The sequence below is a fragment of the Meleagris gallopavo genome, chromosome 5, assembly GCF_000146605.3.
Source record: "Meleagris gallopavo isolate NT-WF06-2002-E0010 breed Aviagen turkey brand Nicholas breeding stock chromosome 5, Turkey_5.1, whole genome shotgun sequence".
NCBI lineage: Eukaryota > Metazoa > Chordata > Aves > Galliformes > Phasianidae > Meleagris > Meleagris gallopavo.
This window is the reverse complement of record NC_015015.2, coordinates 49,410,806-49,433,931: the sequence shown is the minus strand read 5'-3', so window position 1 is coordinate 49,433,931 and position 23,126 is coordinate 49,410,806. Positions and strand designations below refer to the sequence as shown.

The 23,126-nt window shown below is 42.9% G+C and overlaps 1 protein-coding gene across 6 annotated transcripts in view; it reads left to right on the top strand.

The window, feature by feature from the left end:
* The first annotated feature begins 310 nt into the window (after positions 1 to 310).
* LOC104911248 (exocyst complex component 3-like protein) overlaps positions 311 to 23,126 on the top strand; it is a 56,002-nt gene continuing 33,186 nt past the window's right edge. For 2 of the 6 annotated variants that reach the window (XM_031553694.1, XM_031553693.1), the window contains exons 1-3: positions 18,644 to 19,608; positions 20,624 to 21,218; positions 22,680 to 22,788. In XM_031553694.1, coding sequence (XP_031409554.1) covers positions 19,566 to 19,608; positions 20,624 to 21,218; positions 22,680 to 22,788 — 747 coding nt within the window. In that variant the 5' untranslated portion in view covers positions 18,644 to 19,565. The other 4 variants (XR_004159983.1, XM_010711940.3, XM_031553692.1 and 1 more) reach the window with 3 other exon arrangements.

The following is a 23,126-nucleotide window of genomic DNA, read 5'->3' as shown; positions in this document are numbered from 1 at the left end:
TTTGTTCACTGACCCTCATAAGATGCAACTTTTGTATCTGAATATATATACTTGTAAATGCTGATTTTCACTTTGTGAGTAGCCAGTTCTCTTGGCTACTAGTGCCTGCTGTGGCTAAAGAAGGCTTTTATTTTCCCTGCCTGTTTGTTTTCCTGGTGTACTGAGACAAGGAATGCTGCGACATGAAGTTTTGATAGTTCAGTCTATCTGCTGTGAAGGCAATTTCCAGTCAGAATTTGCACTCTGGATAATGTTTATACACTTGATAAAATTCCTTTTTGCTTTATAGATAACTGCTGTTGAATCTTAGTAGCAGTGCTGTTCCCACAGAATCCTGCAGTGAGCAGCTGAATGATCCAGATGAAGCTTTCAGTGCCATCCTTCGCAGATCCAAGAACCCCATCGCCTTCTCTGCAGAGCTCTGAGCAACGAGTCCCGCTGCATTCTGCACCCTGGGACATGTTCAGGTGGACAGGAGGGGTGAGCAATTTGGCCCATGCAGCTGGTCTGACAGTGTGCTAATTCTGGTGCATGGTGTGGCATATGCTATGACGCGTGCAGACAGATCGCTCACAGTTTGCTCAATTCCTGGAGCAGCAGGGAAACAGGCAAAGTAGCAGTGGGTGCCAAGTCACAATCTGCAAGCTAGATTGCTTGAAAATCAGCCCTAACCTCTTTGCCCACTGCTACAGAATGAACTGCTCTCTGACATTCTCTGTTTCCTTACCAAAGGTTGTAAAGAGGCAGCTCTGTAGCTTTGGGTTGTGCCAGATTTGCCTGCTGTGATCCAGATCCATAGTGTTGTGTTTGCTGTAGTGACTCTAACCTACACATAGCTGCTTAGAGGTCTTTGGAAAACATAGCACTGGGGAGGTCAGTCTCCGTGCATACATGGACTTTGGGCAGGACTGTTGCACCACAGGCTGTGCAATATATTCTTCCAAGAAAGCTGTTAACAAGAATGAGTGAATCAAAGGAGAGCTATTAGTCATGGGTTTCCCATAGCAATCTCTTTAATGGACTGTTGACTGCTGGATGCTTCTCAAGAAAGAAGGAAAAATATTGGACAAAATGAAGTCAGTTTCTGAACCTTTACTCAGATAAATATGATCCATTCACTCTCACCGCTTTGGAAAGCTTAGCATGCATCACTTGTACAAGAGAGCTATGCCAGAGCTGTGAAAAGCCCTACATGTCTTAACTATTTTCCCGTGTCTTGCATCCTTCTTATTTCCCACTTATGTTAATTGTCTCAAGCTTTTTAGTGGTTCTGTCACTGCTTACAGTCCAGGCTAAGGCATTAAGAACAGACAACAGGGTTCTGTTCTTAAATCCTGCTTTGAAAACCAAACCTCTTTATAATACATTCCTGGAAGAAACCCCTTTGTTTATTTTGATTTGCCTTTTGGCTGTCCCTGGATGTCCAGTCATTGGCCAGGACCTCACTGGCTGAGTCCCAGCGCAGAGCAATTTGCAGCTACGTGTAAGTGACTTCAGTTCATTTCGGCCATGTCTCTGCAGCATTCCCCAGAGCCAGCCATCTGTGTTTCAGCTGATCAGGGTGCAAGCTGAACTCTGACTTGTCTAGCTGAGCCTGCCAAGAAAAGCATTAGCTAAGCAGAAACCGCGTGTAGCTGAGGGCAAAGGTGAGAATGTATTAAGTATCCACATCTTGACACAGAAAGGATGCAGCTACAATCAAAACAGGGGAAAGGGGACTGGGCAGACGCACAGCCGCCTTATGTGACACAGGAGTGTGTGCCACACTGCTTACTGAGAAAGACTTCTTTGTCTCTGTGTATTGTGCCTGCCTGTTTTGGCTGAGATGCAGAACAAATGCGAGAAACTCATCTAAGTGGCCTTGATGACATTTTTCTGTTTCTTGGCATTGCTTTGCTGTGCTCGGAAAGGCCTTGAATATGTTAGATTATGTGTACATTTCTGCTCCAGCCAGAGATGTTTGTGCAGCTGACTTTGCAGTTCCCCTCTCCGCAGTGTGTAGGCTAGAGGGTAGGGAGAGTGTCTGAGAGCTGTAGCACTTTCTGAAAAGAGAATTCGCTGTCAAATCACAGCTGGGAAACAGAACAAAGAGACTGAAATTCTTCATCTGTTTCATGGAAGGACTGGGAAGCAGAAGTGGGAAGGGAGAACTTTTACCATCACATACTCCTTTAGCACTGGCTGATGTGGCTGCCTTATTCCTTATCATATAGTCCGACACTCTTTTTCTTGCTGACCTCTACCCATTTAGATTAGGTTTGGCCATGTGACCTGCATCTCTGAATGCTACCTTGAACATCACTGATGCAAGCCTTGCTCAGGCAGAATGCTGTGTCCACGAATAGCCCTGAATGAGACAGGACATCATTTCTTATCAGTCTTACAGGGGATGGTGTTATCAGAGTTCTTCAATTTCAGCTGGATTTGCACAATCGTTTCTTGTTCTGACGAAGTTTTACCACTTTGATATATTCGGATATATTCTGTCTATTACATACCCCCTCAATGCACTCTGTGGGCTACAAATGAACTGTTCAAATGGTCTTGGCTTCCAGTTACACGTAATTTTCTTTTCAGACTGTTTTTCGTATATGTTTCTGCACTGGCAAGGTGATTGGACTGCGCTCCTTGAAGCTGTAGGACTGAACATTACAGATGGTACCGGTTCTCTATTTCCCTGCCTTTTGACAGCATCGGAAAGACTGAATTTACAGCTTGACTTCTGTATCTACCAAATGTCCATTTCACAAAGCAATTTTCTGGAGTGACTGGCCCCGATTATTGATTCAGCTGTATTTGGTGGGGTTGTTTTGTGAGAAAAAGTCGCTTCCTGGTCCTGTAGCGAGCGCAGGTCCAGCCAGGAAACGGCTTGAGTGTTGGCATAAGGTATTGCACTCTTTTAGCAATCCTGGCTGCTGATAGTGAGAGGCAGGTCTAGCAACAGAGACTGTTTGGACTATAATGTTTATTTCCTTTACTTTGTTGTCTATCAAAGACAACCTCTGGGCCTGCTGACGCGACAGTAGCTTTGGTCACTTTTGGAAATTTGGGGCTCTGTGGCCTTAAAACTATTCCCTTTGCATGGGAAGGCTGAGATAAGCCTCATGTGTTAGCTCCAGTTCCTGGTCCTAGTGGTTCTAACTGTGGAGTTTTAAAAGTTAAATAAGTCTCTTCTCTTTAGATCCTCTTCTTTCTTTTCATTTCAGCTTCCTAAGGGGAAAACCAAATACCATTTGCAGCTTACTGCTGCACACTACATTTATTTCCTCAGTGTTTTCTTTCAGATCATGAACCCAGCCAACCAACTTCTTATCAGTTTGACCAGTTGGAACTGTTGTCCTGGTGACCAGAGTAGTTGCAATATCATCACATACAGAAGGCAGCAAAGGAGATGCCTTGACCTGTGGGTGTAGCTGTGTGTGCACATGATATGATAGTAAAGTCACTTGGATACATGAAGATAAGATCCAGGTCGTGGTTTATCTATGTGAAAGATGAAGCAAAACCAAAATGGAGAAGCATGCAAAGTTAATAACTGTAAAAGAAGAAATGAGAATGCGAGTAGGAGTTGCAAATGCTCAGTTCTTCTCGGCATCTGGTCTGTGTACCAGTCGTGTGGTACGTTTGTGTTTGAGAGCTGTCTGCCCGCCAGCCTGCTGTCTCTTTGCCTTTTTGTCTTTTTCTACCCCCTCCCACATTTCTCTCATTTCTTAGGTTTATGAACGTGAGAATGGATAATGCTAGTAACACTTCTGAGTAATGCTTCTCACCCAAGTACACTATTCTTAATTCATTGGTATACACGCTCCTGAACAACATCAACTCCAGCTCACCAGTTACTGATTTAGGTGAGTTATCAGACTGATTTGGTGGTGCACTGTCACAGATGAGCTCCTAGTGCTGGGTGCTAGAAAAAAACCTGCTTTGAATGGCATACAATCCAAATGGAAGACAGAGAACAACAGATGGAAGGAGACAGATAAGGGAGCACAAAGAGACAGTGAGACATCATTACTCAGCACATAGGCAATGGTGTCAGCACACCAGCTGCCTCACAATTTGGAAAGTTTTGCAGGCAACATAGCATGTTCTTGTATTAGTGTAGTGGTATCTTCTGGTTCACTTAGATAATGGCAGCTTTCAGCCGTCAGAGACAATGTGTGACAGGGCAACCTACATAAAACCAGATCCTGGCTTGGAGCTTACTTGGGGGTAAGAGAATATTCAGGTCCTTTACCTGTTGGTTTCTGTGCAAAGCAAGGACAGCTTTAGCCTGTTGGACTCCCACATGGGACTTGGCCTTGAGGCTCGTGCACCCTGTGTTATATGTCAGTGTGTTGTAGCTGTGCTTGCTATGGGGAGGAAGTTTCCAGTTAATCCCAAACCCAGTTAATCTTCCATGGCTAATTGAGAATTGAATAGGGTCGGCTTACTGTAAAAGCTTGCCTTTCTGAATACTTATTAACAGGTATACCTCCACAGACACCATCAGAGTCCCACATTAGACCCAAGGGGTATGTTAGTCAACAACATGACTCAGCACCATGGCAGAGCTCCCAGTGGGAGATAGCACATCTGTTGGCTGCAGGATCACAGCCCTGCTGACTAAAAGGGAGAGGTTTAAGGATGTTGTGGGATGGAGCTTCTGTCATGTAAAATTCATGGTGCTCTCAGGGCTTCTTAAATAAAACATTACTCTTCCAGAAAAAGACATGAAGTCTTTGTTTTGTGCTTAAAAAAATGGCAAAGAAAGGATATTTAAAGAATGAGAAGAAGGGAATATAGGACTGTCTTGTGTGTGTTCCAGTCTGACATGACCCTCAATCTGCTCTCACAATAACTTTGCACTGGAATGACCCACGCATATTGCCCATGAGGAACTGTAGTAGCAAGGGCAATGTTGCTTTGGCTTAGAAGAGTAATCCTGCTTTCTGATTAGCAGAAAAAAATGAGTTGCATTTCTCACCTCTGCAGTAGTTTCATCTTCTGAGGTACTTCCTTGAACTTCAGTGGCATAGTGTGTGATGCTGGTGTATAACAGAGCAGAAGTGGACCAGCTCTCTTGTTATGGGACAGCTGATAACGTGGCTCATCTTACATTTCACTTCTGCTTCTGCTTTTTGTTTACCTGCCTGTTTGTGCCTATTGTTCTGCACTCATTAGTACTTCTTCTGTTACTCGAATCAGCAGTTTTCCTTGTGATGCTCATAACTTCCCCAGGTACTGTATACTATTGAAAGTTTGAAGGGACTTGTGAAATTCCGGTGTGACTTGAGGTAGTAAGGCACAATGAGGCACACAGCCCTTCCTTTGTAACATGAGTTCTTCTTTTCATGCCAAGCCTGATTAAGAAGAAGCTATTTTTTGTTCTTGGTACAAAAGGCTCTTGAGATAAATGGGAATCTGGCACCAATAACGAGCTGCATAATTTCAGGAGGGTAACTGAAATAACTGGAAAGCAGGTTTTGCTATTAATGAGTGCAGTGAATAATTGTGGCCTTCAGTTCTTTTTCGAGGCAGGATTAGTCCACTGGTTTTAACACTGAGATATAAAATGAATGTGTTAGTGGCTGAAAAAGTATGTTTTATTTTTGTATGTATTAATCCTGAAAGAGTGCCGTTACAGAAAATTCAATGCAACTTATGCTTGTATCCTGTAAAGTTATTGCCTGAATCACACAATTGCTCTGGCTAAGGAAGATAAGCATATGGCTTTAAGAAATAAAATCTGAGCTCTTCAACTTATTGGTTTCTTCTGGTGCATTGGCCAGTTTCGGACAGGTTTGACAGATGGAATAATATGAAATATGAAAGTTCTGAAACGTTTTGTCAAAATCTGCTCCTGGAAAAGAGACACAATCCACTGTCCAGAATTAAGAAATGCCTGATTCAGAAGATAGCAACCAGCAAGCACTCCTGTTCTGCTCAGCCATTCAGCCTACTGTTGGCTCCACATCACATACAACATGTTACACATGATAGATAGTCGAACTGACCCATATGTGAGTCTTACATGACAGTGTAGGGAAAAGGAATGCAAAGCCTGAGGTAAAAGAAGTCATCTTTATGATTTTTATCCAAACCCATTGGTTTTTTTGGGGTTAGTTTTAGAATGATGTGTCATCGCAGTGTGATGCTTGTGCTGGCCAGGCCATTTCAACAAGTTCACAGGATATGTCCAATGTTCTTAAAACATCCCAGAGTGTCCTGCACGTGATTCTTACTCACCACTCCTGAAACACAGATCTGAGTACCCAAGCTGTGCTGTGCTCAGGATGGCATAGCCAGATGTCTGCATTTTCTCATTCATCGCATGGAGGGCACAGCTTGTGCAACCTTATCTACAGTGAATGCCTAATGCTCCGTGACAGCTTGGTCTTTACTTGAGAAGGAAATGTTATTTGTAGTTTAGAATTTGAATTGGATCTGGCCTATTCATCTTTCATCCTACATCGTTTCTTTTGAAGTTGTTTCTTTTTGGAGGAGTCACCAAGACAGTACTGCCAGCTAACTCAGGAAGGCAGGCTGCCTATGATGCAAACTCCAGAGCTTGGTATGAATTAGAAAGGACAGATGAAAGCAGTTTTTCCAAATGTGAGTGTACGCAGCATGTTGGTAGAAGTGTCTAACTGTGGGGCTTACATTACTCTGTTGGCTGTGTTCATCATGTGGTTTCTGCTTTGTAGGCGTACGTGCAGACTGGTTGTTGCTTGATGATTCCTCACTTATAGAATCTGGGGAAATTCAGAGCTTTAATTTTGAACTCGGCGTTGGAGACATCCTGGTAATAGAAATAGCTACCTGATTCCTCTTGCTTTCATTCCAAACGCCACATAGTTCTTCTAAGTTCCTTTTTTGACAGTGAAGAGAGAGGGCTGATGCTGCTGTTTGGGGAAAAAGTGGTCAAATAGTAACTTTTGATGTTGATTTCTGGAATCTAATAGTGAAAAATACCAGAAGCTCTTGTCTTCTCTTTAACTAATTAAGAAAAAAAAGTGGAAAGATGTCTTTTGTTTAGAGCAAAATCCAGTGGGAAGAGGACAAAATGAACTGAGGACCCTGGAAGAGAACACAATTTCATTATCTGTAAGCTTTTGTGAGGAGTCAGGCTTCACAAACAGGAAAGGATCAGGAAGAACTCAAATTGTTCATTACAGCTAGCTGCACTCTTGTAGTGTGGTGGGAAATTTTGTTTAATGCCAATGTAAATGTCACTGGAGGTAATAGTAGGGAGGTATGAGGATAGTTCAAAATTAGGGATATAATTTTGTGGACAATAATGGTGGTAGACAGATGGCCGGACTAGATGATCTTTGAGAACTTTTCCAACCTTGTTGATTCTATGAAAATTAGCATAACTTTTGTTTCCAAGGAAGAAAGTAGTTTTGAATGCTTGTGGATGAACGATCCAACATATAATGCAAGAAGGCTCAGTGATTGGTACCTGCCTCTGCAAGTCACTGCAGAGCAAGATGCCAGCCTTTGGACTGCCATGTCCGTGGTGTCCCTGCCATGGAAGCTTCCCATCTGAGCAGCTGCTCTTGCTAAAATGACCTGGAGAGTTCTAAAGAGGTATACACAGGAATTTCCTAGTTCCAAACATGTCATAACCTTTTCTGTATTGTATTACTTTAGGCTGATGAAGAGGCACTGAAATATGGTGGACACATAGATGCAGGTGCTTATTACGGTTACAGCATGTAAACAAGCTACATGTGAACAAAGGCCAGTGCACAGGACTGCATAGTCTTGATATTTTAATTAGCTGGTTTCCTGATGATGAAAACATGTTTGAGATGATTCAGGTGACAGGAAGACCTTAAGGTGTAAATAGGCATCAAAAGCAAAAGCTGACTCAGAATGTTTTAGTTTATAATCAAAAAGCAACAAAGCTCAGGGAGGGTTGTGCTGATTTTAATTCAGTCAAGCTACATGGAGTGAAAGCAGTGACAAAAAATAAAACAAGGCAAATTCTTACGCATAAAGCATAGGGGAAGAAAAAAAAAACGAAAGATAGTAGTAATGAATATAAAGCAATTGCCAAAAGTGCAATAAGGCAAACAAAACCCCAAAGACCTGCAAATAAGTGTTTGGCCCATGGAATTAGGAGCAGCAAGGGTAATGGTCAAAGAATGCTAGATTAGCAAAGGCTCTGAGAAATGATAACATTTCCAAATACCATCACCAGATGGGAACTATCAATAGACATTTTAATACTTCAGGGAAAAAAACCCCCAAATCAAAAGTGTTAAATAAAACTTTCTATTTCTTAATGAGAGAAAAATCGTAGACTCACAGAGTCATATAATCATTAAGGGTGGAAAAGACCTCTAAGCTCACCCAGTCCAACCCCAACCCATCCCACCATGCCCACTGACCACGTCCCTCAGTGCCACATCTCCATGGTTCTTGAACACCTCCAGGGACATTGACTCCCACACCTCCCTGGGCAACCAATACATTAAAAAAAAAGCCAGGGAACAGAGGCATTTAGCAGTGCACTAAAATCCTCTCCATCTAACAGCAGTTCAGAATATGCTAAATAATGCCTGCTAAAGCCAGATGCCTTAAATTAGCAATAATAGCAGATTACATCAGCAATTTTAGGAAGACTAACCAGGTTTCTCAGCTGTTGAGCCAGACATTTTAAATACTGTGAGACACTTGTAAATTGTGCAGGGCTGGAGAATCATTTTTAAAAGTATTAACAGGACACTGGGGTAATTTGATGATTGATCTCAAGTACAGCTAGACAGCCGATACAGACTTGATTAATAAAGAATTCTAGAGAATGTGATAGAAGCAGTGCCAATTAATATGAGATTGCAAGGTTGGATGGCAAAGCAGTCAGTAGGTTGGCACAAAAGACCTCCAATTTCTGCTCCATCTCCTTGTCTCTTGCTGCCTGCATCTCTGCCTTGCCTTTCACAGCCTCTCAGTGCACTTGTCTGGTTTGCTTTGCTCATGCTGCATGTGCTTTGTTGCAGAGCCTGCTAAGGCGTGTGAACTGCAAGGCCTCCTGATTTAGTCTGACTTTGCCTTTTAAAAAGAGGCCAGAGACCTCAGCAACAAACCCAAAGAACTAAAACAGCAAACCACCCCAAATACGACAGACAGGAAAACATACAGTGGATCTTTTGGTGCTTTCATAAATAAAAGTCAGACAATCACATGGTTTTCTAAAAATAACAGCCATAGTGAGTGTTCCAGTAGGAATAATACTGACCTAGTTTGCATGTTAGCTGCGTGCAAAAAATAAGATGGTGAGGGAAACCAAATTGCCTCGTGATATTTGCAATTGTTGAACCAGATCTGATTGGACAGGCGCTTAATTAGATGTTATATTCTCATCTCCACGGCTCCTCTGGGGGTCTCAGGGAAGAGGGGGAGGGGGTGGCTGCTGACAGGATGACCCGCCTGATGCTCCTGCTTTTCCTGAATGTGTCCACTATTTTTCTACTCTCTCGTGATGAGCAATATATGAATTTCTGAGTCTGAACAGCCTCAGTGCTGGGAAAGACTTTTGTTCAGGCAGAGAATCTAGGTCAGCTGTTCATAAGAACAGATCGAGCCCTCACTGAGCAGAGCGGATGGGCCTTCAGCAGGACCCGCTTGGTTTCCTGGCTGCCTTTGTGCACAAGCAGCCCCTTACATTGACAGGCGTTTTGTAGACAGCAGCTCTAGCTTCCTGTCAGCAGGCTAGATGCAGGCAGGGCTGATTCAGTGCACCACAGTGGAAAATCAATAGTATGAAATATTAATTGTGATATTAAAAAAAGTAATCTAAGATGAGGCACTCAGTAATAAACATCTGTACCTGTGTCCAAGAGGATCTGGCTTGTGAGATAATACGTTACAAGGACTGGGCTTAAATTTGGTCTCTGATTCTGCACCTATAAATAACTGCTTTTACATATGGCATCTAATTACTCAATTGTATATGCAGATTAGATAGTCATTTATATGCTGTCATCAGCGACAGCAACTAATAGCACTGACAGTTATTTCCAGGCTCATATGGGAATGCCAAAGGTTTTAAATATCAGCCTGTGCCTGCTATACATACCAATATCTCTCCCCATCTCTTCCCTTCACATACGTTAGAATAAATATCACAAGGTACATCTGTTTCCCAGAAGAAGTCGTACTGCTCTATTATGCTATGTATTTTGTGTATGAATACAGTCCAGGTTGGAATTCTGATACACGTGTATTATGTCTGCTCCGAAACAGTGAAGCAAGAAGAAACAAGATGTTAAATATCTTTTTCTCAGTCATGCTAATACATGCAAAGGTGGGAGGCAACTGAATTCGTGAAGGATTCATGTCCCACTTGCCTCTGTGCAAAGTGCGATACATTGCTGTTTTGATCCAGAAGACATCTTACAGCTCTCTGGTTCTCCCTCTGCATAGATCTAAATGGTTATACCCAGAGTTAGGTTAGTAGAAGCCAGGTCTAGGGCCCTGTTCATCTTATTCTCCCCACCAACAAATCAGCACCATCTTCCTTTTCCCAATGTAAAACAGCTTCTGAGCATGAAAGTTTATATTTTGCTGGTGTTTTGTCCACTGTAGTTATATTTAACTGTGAACAGTGTGGTAATAGCCAAGGATACCATAGTGAGCATGTAACCACTATTGGGCCTGGAATTAAAAACTTATGCAGAAAATACCACTAAAACAATGTTCATTCAAGCAAACAAGCTCCATATAGCTGTCTTAAGATGCAATGATTTTTTGCTGCATCAAGATCAGATACATTAATTCTTCTTGCAATTTGTGCAACTTTCAGATGTCCAAGGCTCTAAGATATTTATTGTTAATTGTTATGTAGCCATGGAGCACATAAACACCACTCCAGCTTGACTTCCTGCTCACCAAACAGATGGGCTAACAGGCTGAATTTTTTCTTTGAAATTAAAGGAAATAGTCGTGTCCTTAAAATCCTTTGTTGGAATGCAGCCTTGATTCTGTTTTATTCACTGAATTTCAGGAGTCCAGTAACATATGCTGGAGATCTAAGGTCAGAGCGTTACAGATTACATGTTTCTTCAGGATAGATTAAACACGCTGATTCTTTTCAAAATGTTCTTGATAATCTAGAAACATCCTTGCAACTTATCTAACTGTGCTTCCTTGAGGATCTCTGTAGAAATGGATGCCGGTGGTGCTCTTGCAGTGAGTGCTGCTCATGTGGGTTCGTGTTTCTGGATCTTTATATAGAGCTCACTCTGCTTTGCCGAGAAGTAAGAAGCACAGAAGGATGGGATATGTTCTGGCACTGGCAGCATCACAAATGCCCTTCCCTTTCCTGTCCTGAGCCTGTATCTCCTGCTCCTTCCTACCCCCAAAGTCTTGCCCACCCCTTGTTGTGTCCATATTTCTTTCTTTCCTGTGGGAGGAGAAGGGGTCAGAAAAAGTTGAAGACTCACAGAGCCTCCACCTCATGTAGCAATGCTGAATTTTCTAATGCCGTGTCTCTAAATGCTTTTCTGTTTTTGGAAGGAACACTGTGGTGCAGAGTAAATGTTTTATCACAGTGCATTTGGGAGGCCTGCTTTATTCAGCTTGAGCTCATGCTGATGAAAATTTAATGCTTCTCTTTGTGCTCATGCAGACTTCCTCCACAGTGTATTTTACTGAAATGATTTCAGAGGATGATTAGCTCTCTCTTAGGACCCTCATGGGCTCCTGCTGCTGTTGCAAACCTACTGCTATATCTTGCTTAAGTTCAGTAGCATAGAGCTGAGAGAAGAGATTGCAGAAATCTTTTAGAACTGACCTTTTTGCAATGTGACATGCCGTCTTGTTTGATATGATGAGCTAGTAGATAAACTAGCTCTGTGCCCAGTGTGGGATAGAAATGGAATTCTTATACAGACTGCCCAGAAGGGGAAATGGAAAATGCTAGATGCTGAGCATCTCTGAAAATGTGAAAATCAATCAACTCCTTTGGCAAGACAAAGACTTCCATATTCTGCAGTCAGTGCAGGTGTGTGGGGTGTTCCTGCCTCTGTAGCCAGAGATGCCTGATGAATGATACATTTGTGAAAGATGGTGGAAGAGGTGGCTGAGATTTGATCTGGAGTTAAGATGAAGTTGTGCACAGCTCCTGTGTGACAGGTTTGTTCAGGAAACCAGTCTGTAGTTATGATTTTTAGCCTCCAGATGGTGTTTAACAGATGTGCCTGTGGAGCTGTGTCAGTGTAGTGTTGGTGAAACACTGGAGACTGGAAATAATAGAATCACTGGCCTCTTGTGGCAGCAGGAAAAACAGGCGAATGAGTTTGGAGTGTGGAAAGTGAATTTTCAGACCCAAATCTCTGCACATGCTACTCCACACAGGGCTGTGGGTGAGCAGGAAGTTTTCCACAAAATTGAACCTAAATTATTCACTGCTGGTGTGAATCTGTGGATCTATGAAAAAATGCACAGAGGAAGCCTGTCAATCAAAGCCAAATAAAAAGATTCAAAGAAAATCATTTTAGGCTTGCCTATGTCCAAATAGAGGCGGAATATTCATACTCCTAACTTCTAAAAAGAGAAACACCTCTGGATAAAATCATGGAACATCTTGAGAAGAGACGTGGTGGCTGCAATGATGCATTCTTTATCACACTAGCAAACAACATCCATAATTTATGTTTTAAGAAAGCCCTTTCCAAGTAGCATTTAAGTGGTAGTTGTCCTGTACCAGACCTGGACCCTTTCTTGGATAGGAAAACTCTTTGGCTGGCTCTTAGGATGACACTTTTCTGAGGCTTGGTGGCTGTGGCTGGTCTTCCGGGATACAATTGGGCTGATAGCAGTGCAGAGGCTTCTGTAGCAGAGGTATTTTTTTGAAGTGTCATTACAAGACCTTTCAGGACATGGGCTTTCCAAGTGCTGGAGTAACAAGGGTGGACTCTGAGTAATAGGAGATAAGGAGAGAAATGACTTCTGTGGGTATTTCTCCTTCATGGTTTCCTGATGCTGCCTCAGGCAGAGAGGCCAGTCCTTCAAACCTCTCCTCAGCCTGCAGTTTGGCACGTGGTGTATATTGCATGTACTGTTTATATGTATGGAGCTGTCTGTTGGCAATGGCATGGCTGAGGTCCTCTGGGTAAGGACTAAGGGAGTAGCAAATAAAGGAGATGTTGTTGTGGGAGTCTACTATAGACCACCCAGCCAGAATAAGGACACCAATGAACTATTCTTTAAGGAACTGAGAGAGACATCTAGATCTACTGCCATTATCCTTATGGGAGACTTCAACTCCTTAAGGAGGACATGCCAGATGTTAATTGGGAACATCACACAGCTGACACAAACGGGTCCAGGAAATTCCTAAAACACTTTGATGACAACTTCCTGGTAAAGGAACTAAGGGAGCCAACGAGGAAAGGTGCCCTCCTATCTCCGTGGCTTGTGAGCGCCTGGTATGTGAAATGGCAATTGGTGGCTGTCTTGGCCACAGTGACCATAAAGCGGTCAAATTTAATATCTTTGGTGGTAGGAGAAAAACTGACACCAAAACCTCAACAGTGGATATGAGGAGAGCAGATTTTAGTCTGTTCAGGAAACAGTAAGGTCCCCTGGGAAATTGCTTTTGAAGGCATTTCTGTCAGTGCTGGTCGCTTTCTAAGTACCATCTTCTGAGAGCACAGGAGTCTGCAATTCCTAAATGCTGAAAGTCACGCAGGTGGGGCAGAAGGTTGACTTGGCTGAACAGGGATCTTCTTCTTGAGCTTAGGTGGAACAAGCAAGGTGATAACTTGTTCTGTGTTAACTTGTCATCTATGGAGAAACTCAGTGAAACTGGGAAATAATCCTCAAATACTTACAGGAACTTCATTGCTTGAGTCCCAGTCATGCTGGCCAAGCACAGACTGAAGTGTGTTTGTGCCCTTCAGCCTGATGCCAGCGCTGGCCTTTCCTGACCAGATCTGCTGGCCCTCTCCTCTCCCCATGTCCCTGCAGGTGTTGGTGCCACTCTAACGGCGACAGCCTTCTGTCTTTCCACACCAGTAATGCAAAACCAGCCACTGGCCTCTGCATAGAGGAACATGGAAACTGCATCATGCTCCTCCCTGTATCTGCTATTTCTGCACTGCCAAATATAACCAAACTGCAAAGAGAGCCCGAAGGTCTGTCTTAGGGTAAGAAAGCTAACAAGTTTGCTTTGAAATGTTCTGTTATCCCAGCATTTGTTTGAACCTAGGCACTCATTTCATGGTCTGAAGGAACAGATTGTTTTTAACCCAGCATTTATTGTATGCTTCTCCTTCTTTCACTGAAGAAAAGTAGAAGGAAGTTGCAATCACTGCAGTGTTTTCAGTCTTTGCTGGAGGTCTGTGGGGAAAAATCAGGGTATGAGAATTCCCGGCTTGGTAACAGTTTCTTTACTGAAAAGGAAACTAGGACTTCTGGAAGTATTGCTTTACTCTTCTTTTGCTGTGTGCATTGGGTATTATTAATGCAGAGATTTTTTGGGTCCTAGTCCTATTGCTAGGCTTTCTATAGTTCATCTTTAAAATTTGGAGGATTGTGTGATTTATTATTATTTGTCAAAAGGGGAAACATCTTCCTTAAAATAATGCTTGTTTCATTCTAATAAAAAATAGAATGAGGCAAAATCCCCAGGAATTAGGTTAAAATGTTTCAAAAGCACTGCAAATGAGGTTACTAATTAAGTGAAAATTGAGGTCAGTTTGGAATCAAGTCCTCATCATAATGAGTAAAATACAGGCAGTGCAAACTGTACCTCAAAAGTGTTTTGTTTCAGTGTTATGGGCAGAGGAAAGAGCTGTTTTCAGTTCTCTGGGTTGAACTTATTTTCAGGTCCTTAGTGTTTTTTCTTAAGAGCACAAAACTGCTGGAACCATCTAGCTTTCCTGTTTGCCTGTCTGTCTGTCCCCCCTCCCCCCAACAAAATGAATACATCTAATTTCAGTCCAATCTGAAGCTGGAAAGAATCTGAGACTGACTTCTGAAAAATGTGATGAAAATCAGTGGCTGAGCTGGGAAGAGAAATGCGGGTGGATGCCCTTAGTAAGAGAAAGGAAGAAGCTCTTCTGCTTCCTTGGTGTACCCCAAACCTCAGGGAAGAGGGGGGTCCAGCCTGTGGGAAGGAGGCACTGCAGAAAGCAGCTTTGTTCCATCTGTTGCTATGGAAAATGTTGCTTGTATTAAATATTTCTGTTGCTTTGTTTACTTGAGCATACATACAAGTTAGCCAGAGAGTAAACAGGGAATGTAGTGAGCAACTGAGTCAAGGAAACCATGGCTGTGTACCTTCAGATGGAGCTGCTGGGTGAAGTCTCTGATGTAAAGGCTGAGTTCACGCTGTGCTTTGCTCCTTAGCAGGAGCAGTAAGGGTACCTCCTCAGCCATGCACTGTCAAGAAGGGTGTAAAGGTGTGCTAGTTGTGCCAGCCACTCTCTCGTCAGGTTTGTTAAACTCAGTGTACCCACAGAAGCACATCAGAGTAAGGGGTCAAATAAACACAGGTACATGTGCAACCTATGGCTGCATAATCTCATTTCTTTAGGAAATAGGGTTATCCTTAGGAAGTAATAAATACAGGCTTTTCAAAGGCTAATTGACAGCTAATTTTACACAATTAACAAAGTCGGCTCTTGCCCCAGACTATGATGGCAATGCCAGCTGCAGTGTCAAACTAGAGGGGAGCTTTTTCTTTGTTTCTCTCTCCCCCCAAAGCCTACCTTGCTTACAGAGCTGGCTGGCTGTTCTTTTGTTGCTGATGAAATCAAAGATGCAGTGTGTGTGGGGAGGAGCACACTGTCAGGCTACAGCAGCTTCAGAAAGTGCTTTTGCATGAATTTATGCCCTACGGAGCCACCACATTTCTGTGCCATGGTTTGCCATCATCGTCATCATCGCCATTAATATTCTTTTCTGCCAGCACTAACGTCTCCATATTCTGGAAACAAATGGATGAAAACAATTGGATCTCTTTCTCTCTCTCTCTCTCTCTGAGATCTGCAGATCCAGCTTGCCCGTTAGGACTCAAGTGTACTTTATATAACAGATGCTACTGAGCACAAATTTTCCATTGTACATGCCTCACTATGGTCATGTAGAATCCTTACAAAGCGAGCAGGAGCATCATTACATTGCTTGGAGTGGGATATAAATGTAATTGGACTCTTGCAAAGCAATTTCACTTGGAGTGCTAATAGCTTGACTTCATCTGATCAGCATTTAGATCAAACACCAATTGTTCAAGTCAGGCACACAGTCCACTTATTATGAGGAAGTTGTATCTATATGGGCAAAAACAATGGGAAGCAACAAGATAAGGAGCTAAGTCAACAGACAAACTATGTAAGAGTTTATCTGACATATTCACTTGTTTAGGGAAGGCTCCTGAAGACAAAAGATCTTCTGAGATAGAAAGACAGTCTCACTAATGTGGGCTTTTCCAGGAGCTCCACACAAAGGGGGGAAATCCAGAATGCTGGGGATGTTTTCAGAGGACGAACGTGTCCTCTTTAACAGTGAGTAATGCAAGGGGAAGGGCAGGAGAATGATCCCTCTAGAGAGTGCCATGCTGTGGACAAATAGGGGCACTGAGCACCTGCAAAGAGTGGGAGTGTTGGATTTTGAGGAAGAAGAAGGTCATTTAGTGCACCTGACAAAGGAGGTACTGTGCTAGTTACACTGCTGTGTCCTTGTGGTTTACTCTTCCCCTCCTTTCTGCTTTGAAGAACTTCCCTTGGGTGGGCAGATTAGGTGCTTGTGAAATAGAGAATGAAGGTGTAAGTGAAATGCAGAGTGCCTGGATTCCCTTGTCAAAAGTGATTGTTTTGAACAGCAAGCAATTTCTTTGCATTATGTTCACAATTAGTGAAAGACTTCTTGTTCCAGTGTTACCTTGACAAGTTTCAGCTCCTCTGCCATAGACGTACAGCTTCTCCAAGGCTCTGCTTGTCCAGGCATAAGACCATTCATGGGAGCACTACAGTGAGGACATTACTAAAAGTTTAGGTTTCATAGCCCAATCTTTTGGCTGCAGAACTTCATCCTGAGCAGTAAAATAGCATTAGAGACAGAGGTGAGATATCTGTGCATCCTGCATATGCTGCTAAGGCACACAGACTCAGAAAAGCAAGCTGCCTGTTGGCAGCTTCTTGGTAGCTTCTCCTCTCCTGATACAGTGCTTCCCTGGAGTAAGAGGGCTTCCCAGCCCCACTAAGTACATCCATCTCTGCTCAGTAACTCATCATTTTCCACAGGCTCATTTTTCTTTCCTTTGAAAGAAATGGGAAAACAGTGCCCCAGTTTATGGCACGATCTGCAATTGTACTGTATTCAACATTTGTGTACTGCAAAGAAACATGCCTGCAGGACTGGCACTTTGACATTCAATTTCCTTCTATAAAGAAGTCAAAGGCAATGGTTTCTGTTAGAGCTGGTCCTGTTAGAAAACGCCAATGAAGTTGAAAATAAAAACATTGTGTTGGAATTTTCATGGGAAAATATTGCTGAAGAGTTTCAGAATGCTTGGAATGCTTCTCTTCTGTACTAGCACTGATTCTGTCTTGTATTAGTATATACTGCAGCTCTAACATTCCAAAGAAAACATTTTAACTTTAACAAAATAAAGTTAAATAAATAAATAAAGCAAGATCAAAATGGAAAATGTCAAATTGGAATGTAGATAAAACTCCCAGTTTTTGACTGCTCCGCAATCAGGGAAACACAGCATTTTGCAACCTTGATATTTCCTACTGGCAACACTTCAAATATATGACCACTACAGGATTTTCTGTTTATTCTTCTAAATGAAATGTATTTGTTTCCTCCTCCCTAATGTTACTAATGACTCTGTGATAACATGCTGGTGGAATTAAGTGCTGAGTAAAAGAGCCATAATATTTACTTGGTTTCCAAGTAGAAAACCAGTAGAACTTTACAGTCATGAAAATGTAGAAAATCTTGGAAGAAGCTGCAGATGTTAAACCCAGAAGAACAGCTGTGTATGTTCTGATTCATCTGGATGCTCTGTGAAAAATATAGCCCTTAAATTCATACCCTCCAAAAATTGTTCTTGAGTAGTGTTTGGTTTTCATTAAAAACTGCTTGTACTAGCTAAGACAAGACTCTGTCCTTAGTTAATGAAAATCCTCAAGTTCTCAATTCCATTTTTACAATAATGGAATGGAAAAATAAAACCAATTTGCAATGATCTAGCAAACAGAGCGTGGTAAGGATAGCAATTCAGCTTATAGTTAAGTGTATTGTCTTTCATGCAGCAGTGCTGAGGCTTTTAATAATCTGTTTTGAACACGAACTCCTGGAGTTAAATGACCTTCTTCTTGCGGGAATTTGTTCTGAGGATTATGGATCAGAACCTCCAACAGCTCAGGACCTGGCAATATGAACCTCGTAGTGAGTGGGCATAAATCTGCTTTGTTTTCACTGCAGATTGCTGTAATGGTATGCAAGTTATATCATAGAGTCATTAGGGTTGGAAAAGACTTCTAAGGTCACCCAGTCCAACCGCAACCCATCCCCACCATGCCCACTGACCACATCCCTCAGTACCACATCTCCACAGTTCTTGAATGCTTCCCTGGGCAGCCCGTGCCAGTGCATTGCCACTCCTTCTGAGAAGAAGTTTTTCCTAATATCCACCCTGAAAGTTATATATGTGTGTATATTAATGTAAATAATTGTGCATGCAGTTGCTGGAAAATTGTTAAATCCATAAGTTTCAGATCTCTCTCATCTCCTCCAAATAGTGTTGCTAAAACAAGAGTACCATCACATCTCCTCTATGGGTTTGCATCCCTCTTGGCTAACACTGGACTTTCTGAGAGGCGGGGAAGATCCTGGCTCCAGTGTGAGGAGGGATCTCCTCACTACAGAACAACTCAGGCACAGCTGGAGCCTGCGGTGTGTGTGAAATGTGATGCGTGCCTCCCAGAAACTATTAGTAATAAACTCTATGAAACTGATAAGGGTGTCATTGGAATCACTGTAGCATGCAGGGGTATTTTAATCATTCAGAAAATGGTGAAAATTCCATTGGCTTTTCCCCATCATTTGTGGTTAAACTGTGTATGGGGTTTTTGACATCATTTTCCCAGAGCAGAGAGATTACATAACAGGGCTGACAGCCTGTAAACATTTCCTCAGCACAGGCAGGAAACAGGCTACATTTCTTAGAAATCAAGTGGAGGTTGTAACCGCCCAGAAAAAATTAGTAGATAAATGACTTCCCTGGGAAATCAACACTAAACTTGTACCTGAAGCATCACCGTGCACAGAAGAATTTTAACGTCTTTTTCTGATAGTATTTTCAGTATCCAGATCATCTGGGTCATGAAGAAGATAAAGAGTTCCTGTAGAGCCTTCATGGGAAGAGGCCACAAGCAGGAGAAAGCGGCTGAGGAGAATACAAAGATGCTTCCCAAGGCCAAGGAGAGAGAAAAGCAGGAAAAAAGAGGGCAGAAAAACTGAAAAGCTCAGTCAACAACTTGGTAAAGACTGTTCCTGGCAGGAAAAAGGCAGCTGCAAAGAAGGATAAAAGCAAAAATGAGGTGGGAAATTTGCTGGAGATGAAAACAAATAGGAAAGAAGAGAAGGGAGATATGCCTGCAGGTAACCTTGAAACTCTCTCTCCCCTCAGTCCCAGACCTTCTCAGCCTCCTCCAGCCCTATAGACTTGTTTTTGTTACTTTCTGGAACAGGGCCTTTAAATTTTCCTCCTCACCATCCTTCGCTTAATTGGTTGTCCTTTATGAGCTGTACATTCTGTGAATGTTCTGTGATTCACTTTCCGTAAGCCTCATACACATTTCTTTTTGCTGCTCTTATTTTATCTCTACAAAGACTCCTGATATATCTTGTAAAAAAAAGGATGATTGAATATCTTACACTCTGTAGGGTGTGACTGTGCTGCTTTTCCACAGAGTTGTGCATAGATTAACTGGATGAAGGAAACCTTTCCTATTTGCTATGTGTATTGAGGCAGGAGGAGTGCAGCTCGCCCATTGCTTTGCTGGAGATCCTTGCATTAACCTTTCCCCATTTTGTGTCATGTTCTTCCCTTCAGTCCTGTTTGATTTAATCCAAACTCTACAGAGGAATTACTTCATAGAGGAAAATCAGGATGCAAAAGACAGTTAAAACGAATACTCTTTCATTTTTCACTCGACACACATCCAAAGCAGCTTCCTGAATTGATTCCAGTGATTGCACTGTTTTGTCCTGCTAGGCTTTCTGTGCAGAAGACAGAGGATTCCTACTAGACTTGACTTTGAGCTTTATGCTCTTTCAGATGTTCTTTCTGTAATTCCTTTGCTCTATAAAAAAGGTACTTTCCTTAGTGAAGAGTTATCATGAATGAATAAACCTGTATTGCCCACAAGAGCAGGTCTGCTGGGATGACCACGACTAGTTGCTGCAGTCAGCAGCTCAGTGAGCCTGAAGGAGAAAGAAAGAGAGAAAAAGGAAAGAACTTGAAAGTGAGAGCTGCTTGTGCTGAACCTGAGGTCCTTTTGAGTAGAGTGAGGATTTCTGGGGTAGGCACAAACTCCATACTTCAATATGTGGGTATTAAAGCGATGGAGGCATGAACAAGCATCAAGCTGAGTTGTTATTCTCTCTATTGCAGAGGAAATCATCTGTGGATTAATCGAGAAAGGAAAGTTTTTTGAAGCTTGCCTTTATATTTCTCATCCGGAGCAGCGTGGAAGTGATGGTGTGGGAAATTCTGAGTCGCTTTACATTCTCCTGGCTGAACGAATGTGGTCTGCTGTGAGAAAAGCACTCGATGGGAGTGATGGGATGCTCCTGCAGTCATTGAAGTCAGTGGGTGAATTACTGAACTGGCAGAAGCAGGAGAAAGAGCAGTGGCTTAGCAGTGAGCAGGGGATGGAGCCTGCTTCCACCTGGCATCCAAACTTCTGGGGGAAAGATCTGGAGAAAGAACTAACACAGTACTGGACAGCCAAGATTCCCCACTTTATTCTCACTGGTGACACAGATGATACTGCACTAAAACAGCATCTGAGTCTGCTGGAAACATCATTCCTCCCCAGCCTGGAGCACAAAAGTGGTGCCTTCAAGGAGGCAGGACTGCTCATCCCTTACACCCGGGGCTGCCGTGCCTCTTTGTTCTCTCACCTTTCTGCCCTTTCTGAGAGTGAGCACTGTACCTTCAGCCAAGGGCTCTTAGTTTATGAATGGTGCCTAAAAGCATATAAAAGGTATGTCTAGAAGACATTCTGTGGACTACTGTTTTCTGCTTCTCCCTCTCACTGCTTACCTGGCTTGCAAATTGACAAACTGTTTCCGTATTTCCTTCATTAGCTTTTGGGCCATGGAAAAAAATATAGCAGATAATTAAATTCCTACCCACATTTGGGAGAACAGGTGTGGCTTGCCCCATGATCTAAAGAGCAGCATACCTGGACACAGTGTGAATTCAAAGCCTTGCCCTGAGAATGCTTTGTAGCTGTCACTGAAGCCTGAACCTACTCCGCTTTCTTGCAATTTCTTTTGTATGGTGGTGGTAGATGAGATGTTTGATTGTCTGTAATCATGTTTAACTTTGCTACTAAATAGCATTAGTCTAAAATCACAATCACAGAATGAATTGGGTTGGAAGGGTCCTTAAAGCCTGCACAGATCCAAACCCCTGCCGTGGGCTGGCTGCCCCCCACCAGCTGAGGCTGCCCAGGGCCCCATCCAACCTGGCCTTGGTCATCTTCAGGGATGGGACACCCACAGAATCTATTTATGTCCTACTCATTTTCAGAACTTTTGTCTTATTTGGTTGCTTCCATGCAAGTCTAGAGCTTCTCTGTTCTTTGTATAATTGCACTCATAATGATCAGCTGCTGATCAGTTCCTCAGCTGGGCTCCTGAAGGAGGGAGGAGGTGTGATGTGTCACATCAGTGCATGCTGTCCTCACATATATGGGAGATGTGAGGTCAGGATGTATCCCTCCTGTTGCTGCTTGTTCTACAGTAAGCTTAATGGATTGCTGAAATTATAAGTTCTGCTTTTCTTCTTTCAAAAAAGAGCAGCTTGTGACTGCGTTATCAGAAGATAATGAAGAAAGTGAAAATGAGAATAGGAGAGATGCCAGACTGACTTCAGGGAAAAAAAAAAATCATAAGTGTTTGAATTCTCTCTGAACACAGCTGCAACCTTAGTAAATGCTCATGTGGAGATGCCCTTGTCCTGGTATACAGGTGCTTTCTCTTATAGGCCCCTTTCCATTTAGATGGAGCGTATGACACTGGTGCAATTGTGTCATATACAGAAGTCGGTTTTGTAACTGTGCGCAAACCCAAGAAAGAATGCAGAAGTAGGAGAGAAAAGGGGAAAGGGAGATCAAAGAGCCATGGAATCATTAAAGTTGGAAAAGATGACCAAGATTTTCTTGTCCAACCATCAGCCCATCCCCACCTGCCCACTAATGGAAAGCAAGGAGTGTAATTGGGCTGCAAGTGCAGGAAGGAGGAAAATAAAAAAATAATAGTCAGGAAAAGGATATGAAAAGGATCATTGGACACGTTGGGGCTGTGCCAGTATTGTGAGCACTGCTGGGTGTTTGCTCCACACCCTGTGAGCCCCCAGCATAGTGCAGGGGGTGCCAGGTGGGAGGGGGTACCAGATGGGAGATGGCTGCTGGGGCTGAGCTTTTGCCTTCTGCATGCAGGGGCAGCGGGACGTGGCTGGGACCCACGCAGAGCTCCCAGCACCCTGATGTACAGAGTCTCACGTGGATTATTCTGAAAACAGAAGAAAAGTTACTTGCAATCACCCGGGTAAGGACACAGTTATTGAGGATGCTTGATTTGCCTGATATGTGGACCCCCTCACAGCCCTCTCCAGCCTTCTGGATTGACACTGCTGAAGCTATAACAAAGATTACCTCCAGACCCCAGCACAAGGAAACATGCAGTTGGTGCAAAGCCCTTCTGTAAGGCCTGAGCAGGGCAGCTTGCCTTGCAGTCCCACAGGTGGCATTTGTTCAAGGGCTGCAGCACCTTTTCTCTTCCCAACTCTCCCCCTTTGAGGAGTGCTAGCTAGGCATGAGGAATATCAGTAAAGCAAGGAAGATGTATTATAGCAGTAGGGAGTCCCAGAGGAAACCACAATGTTT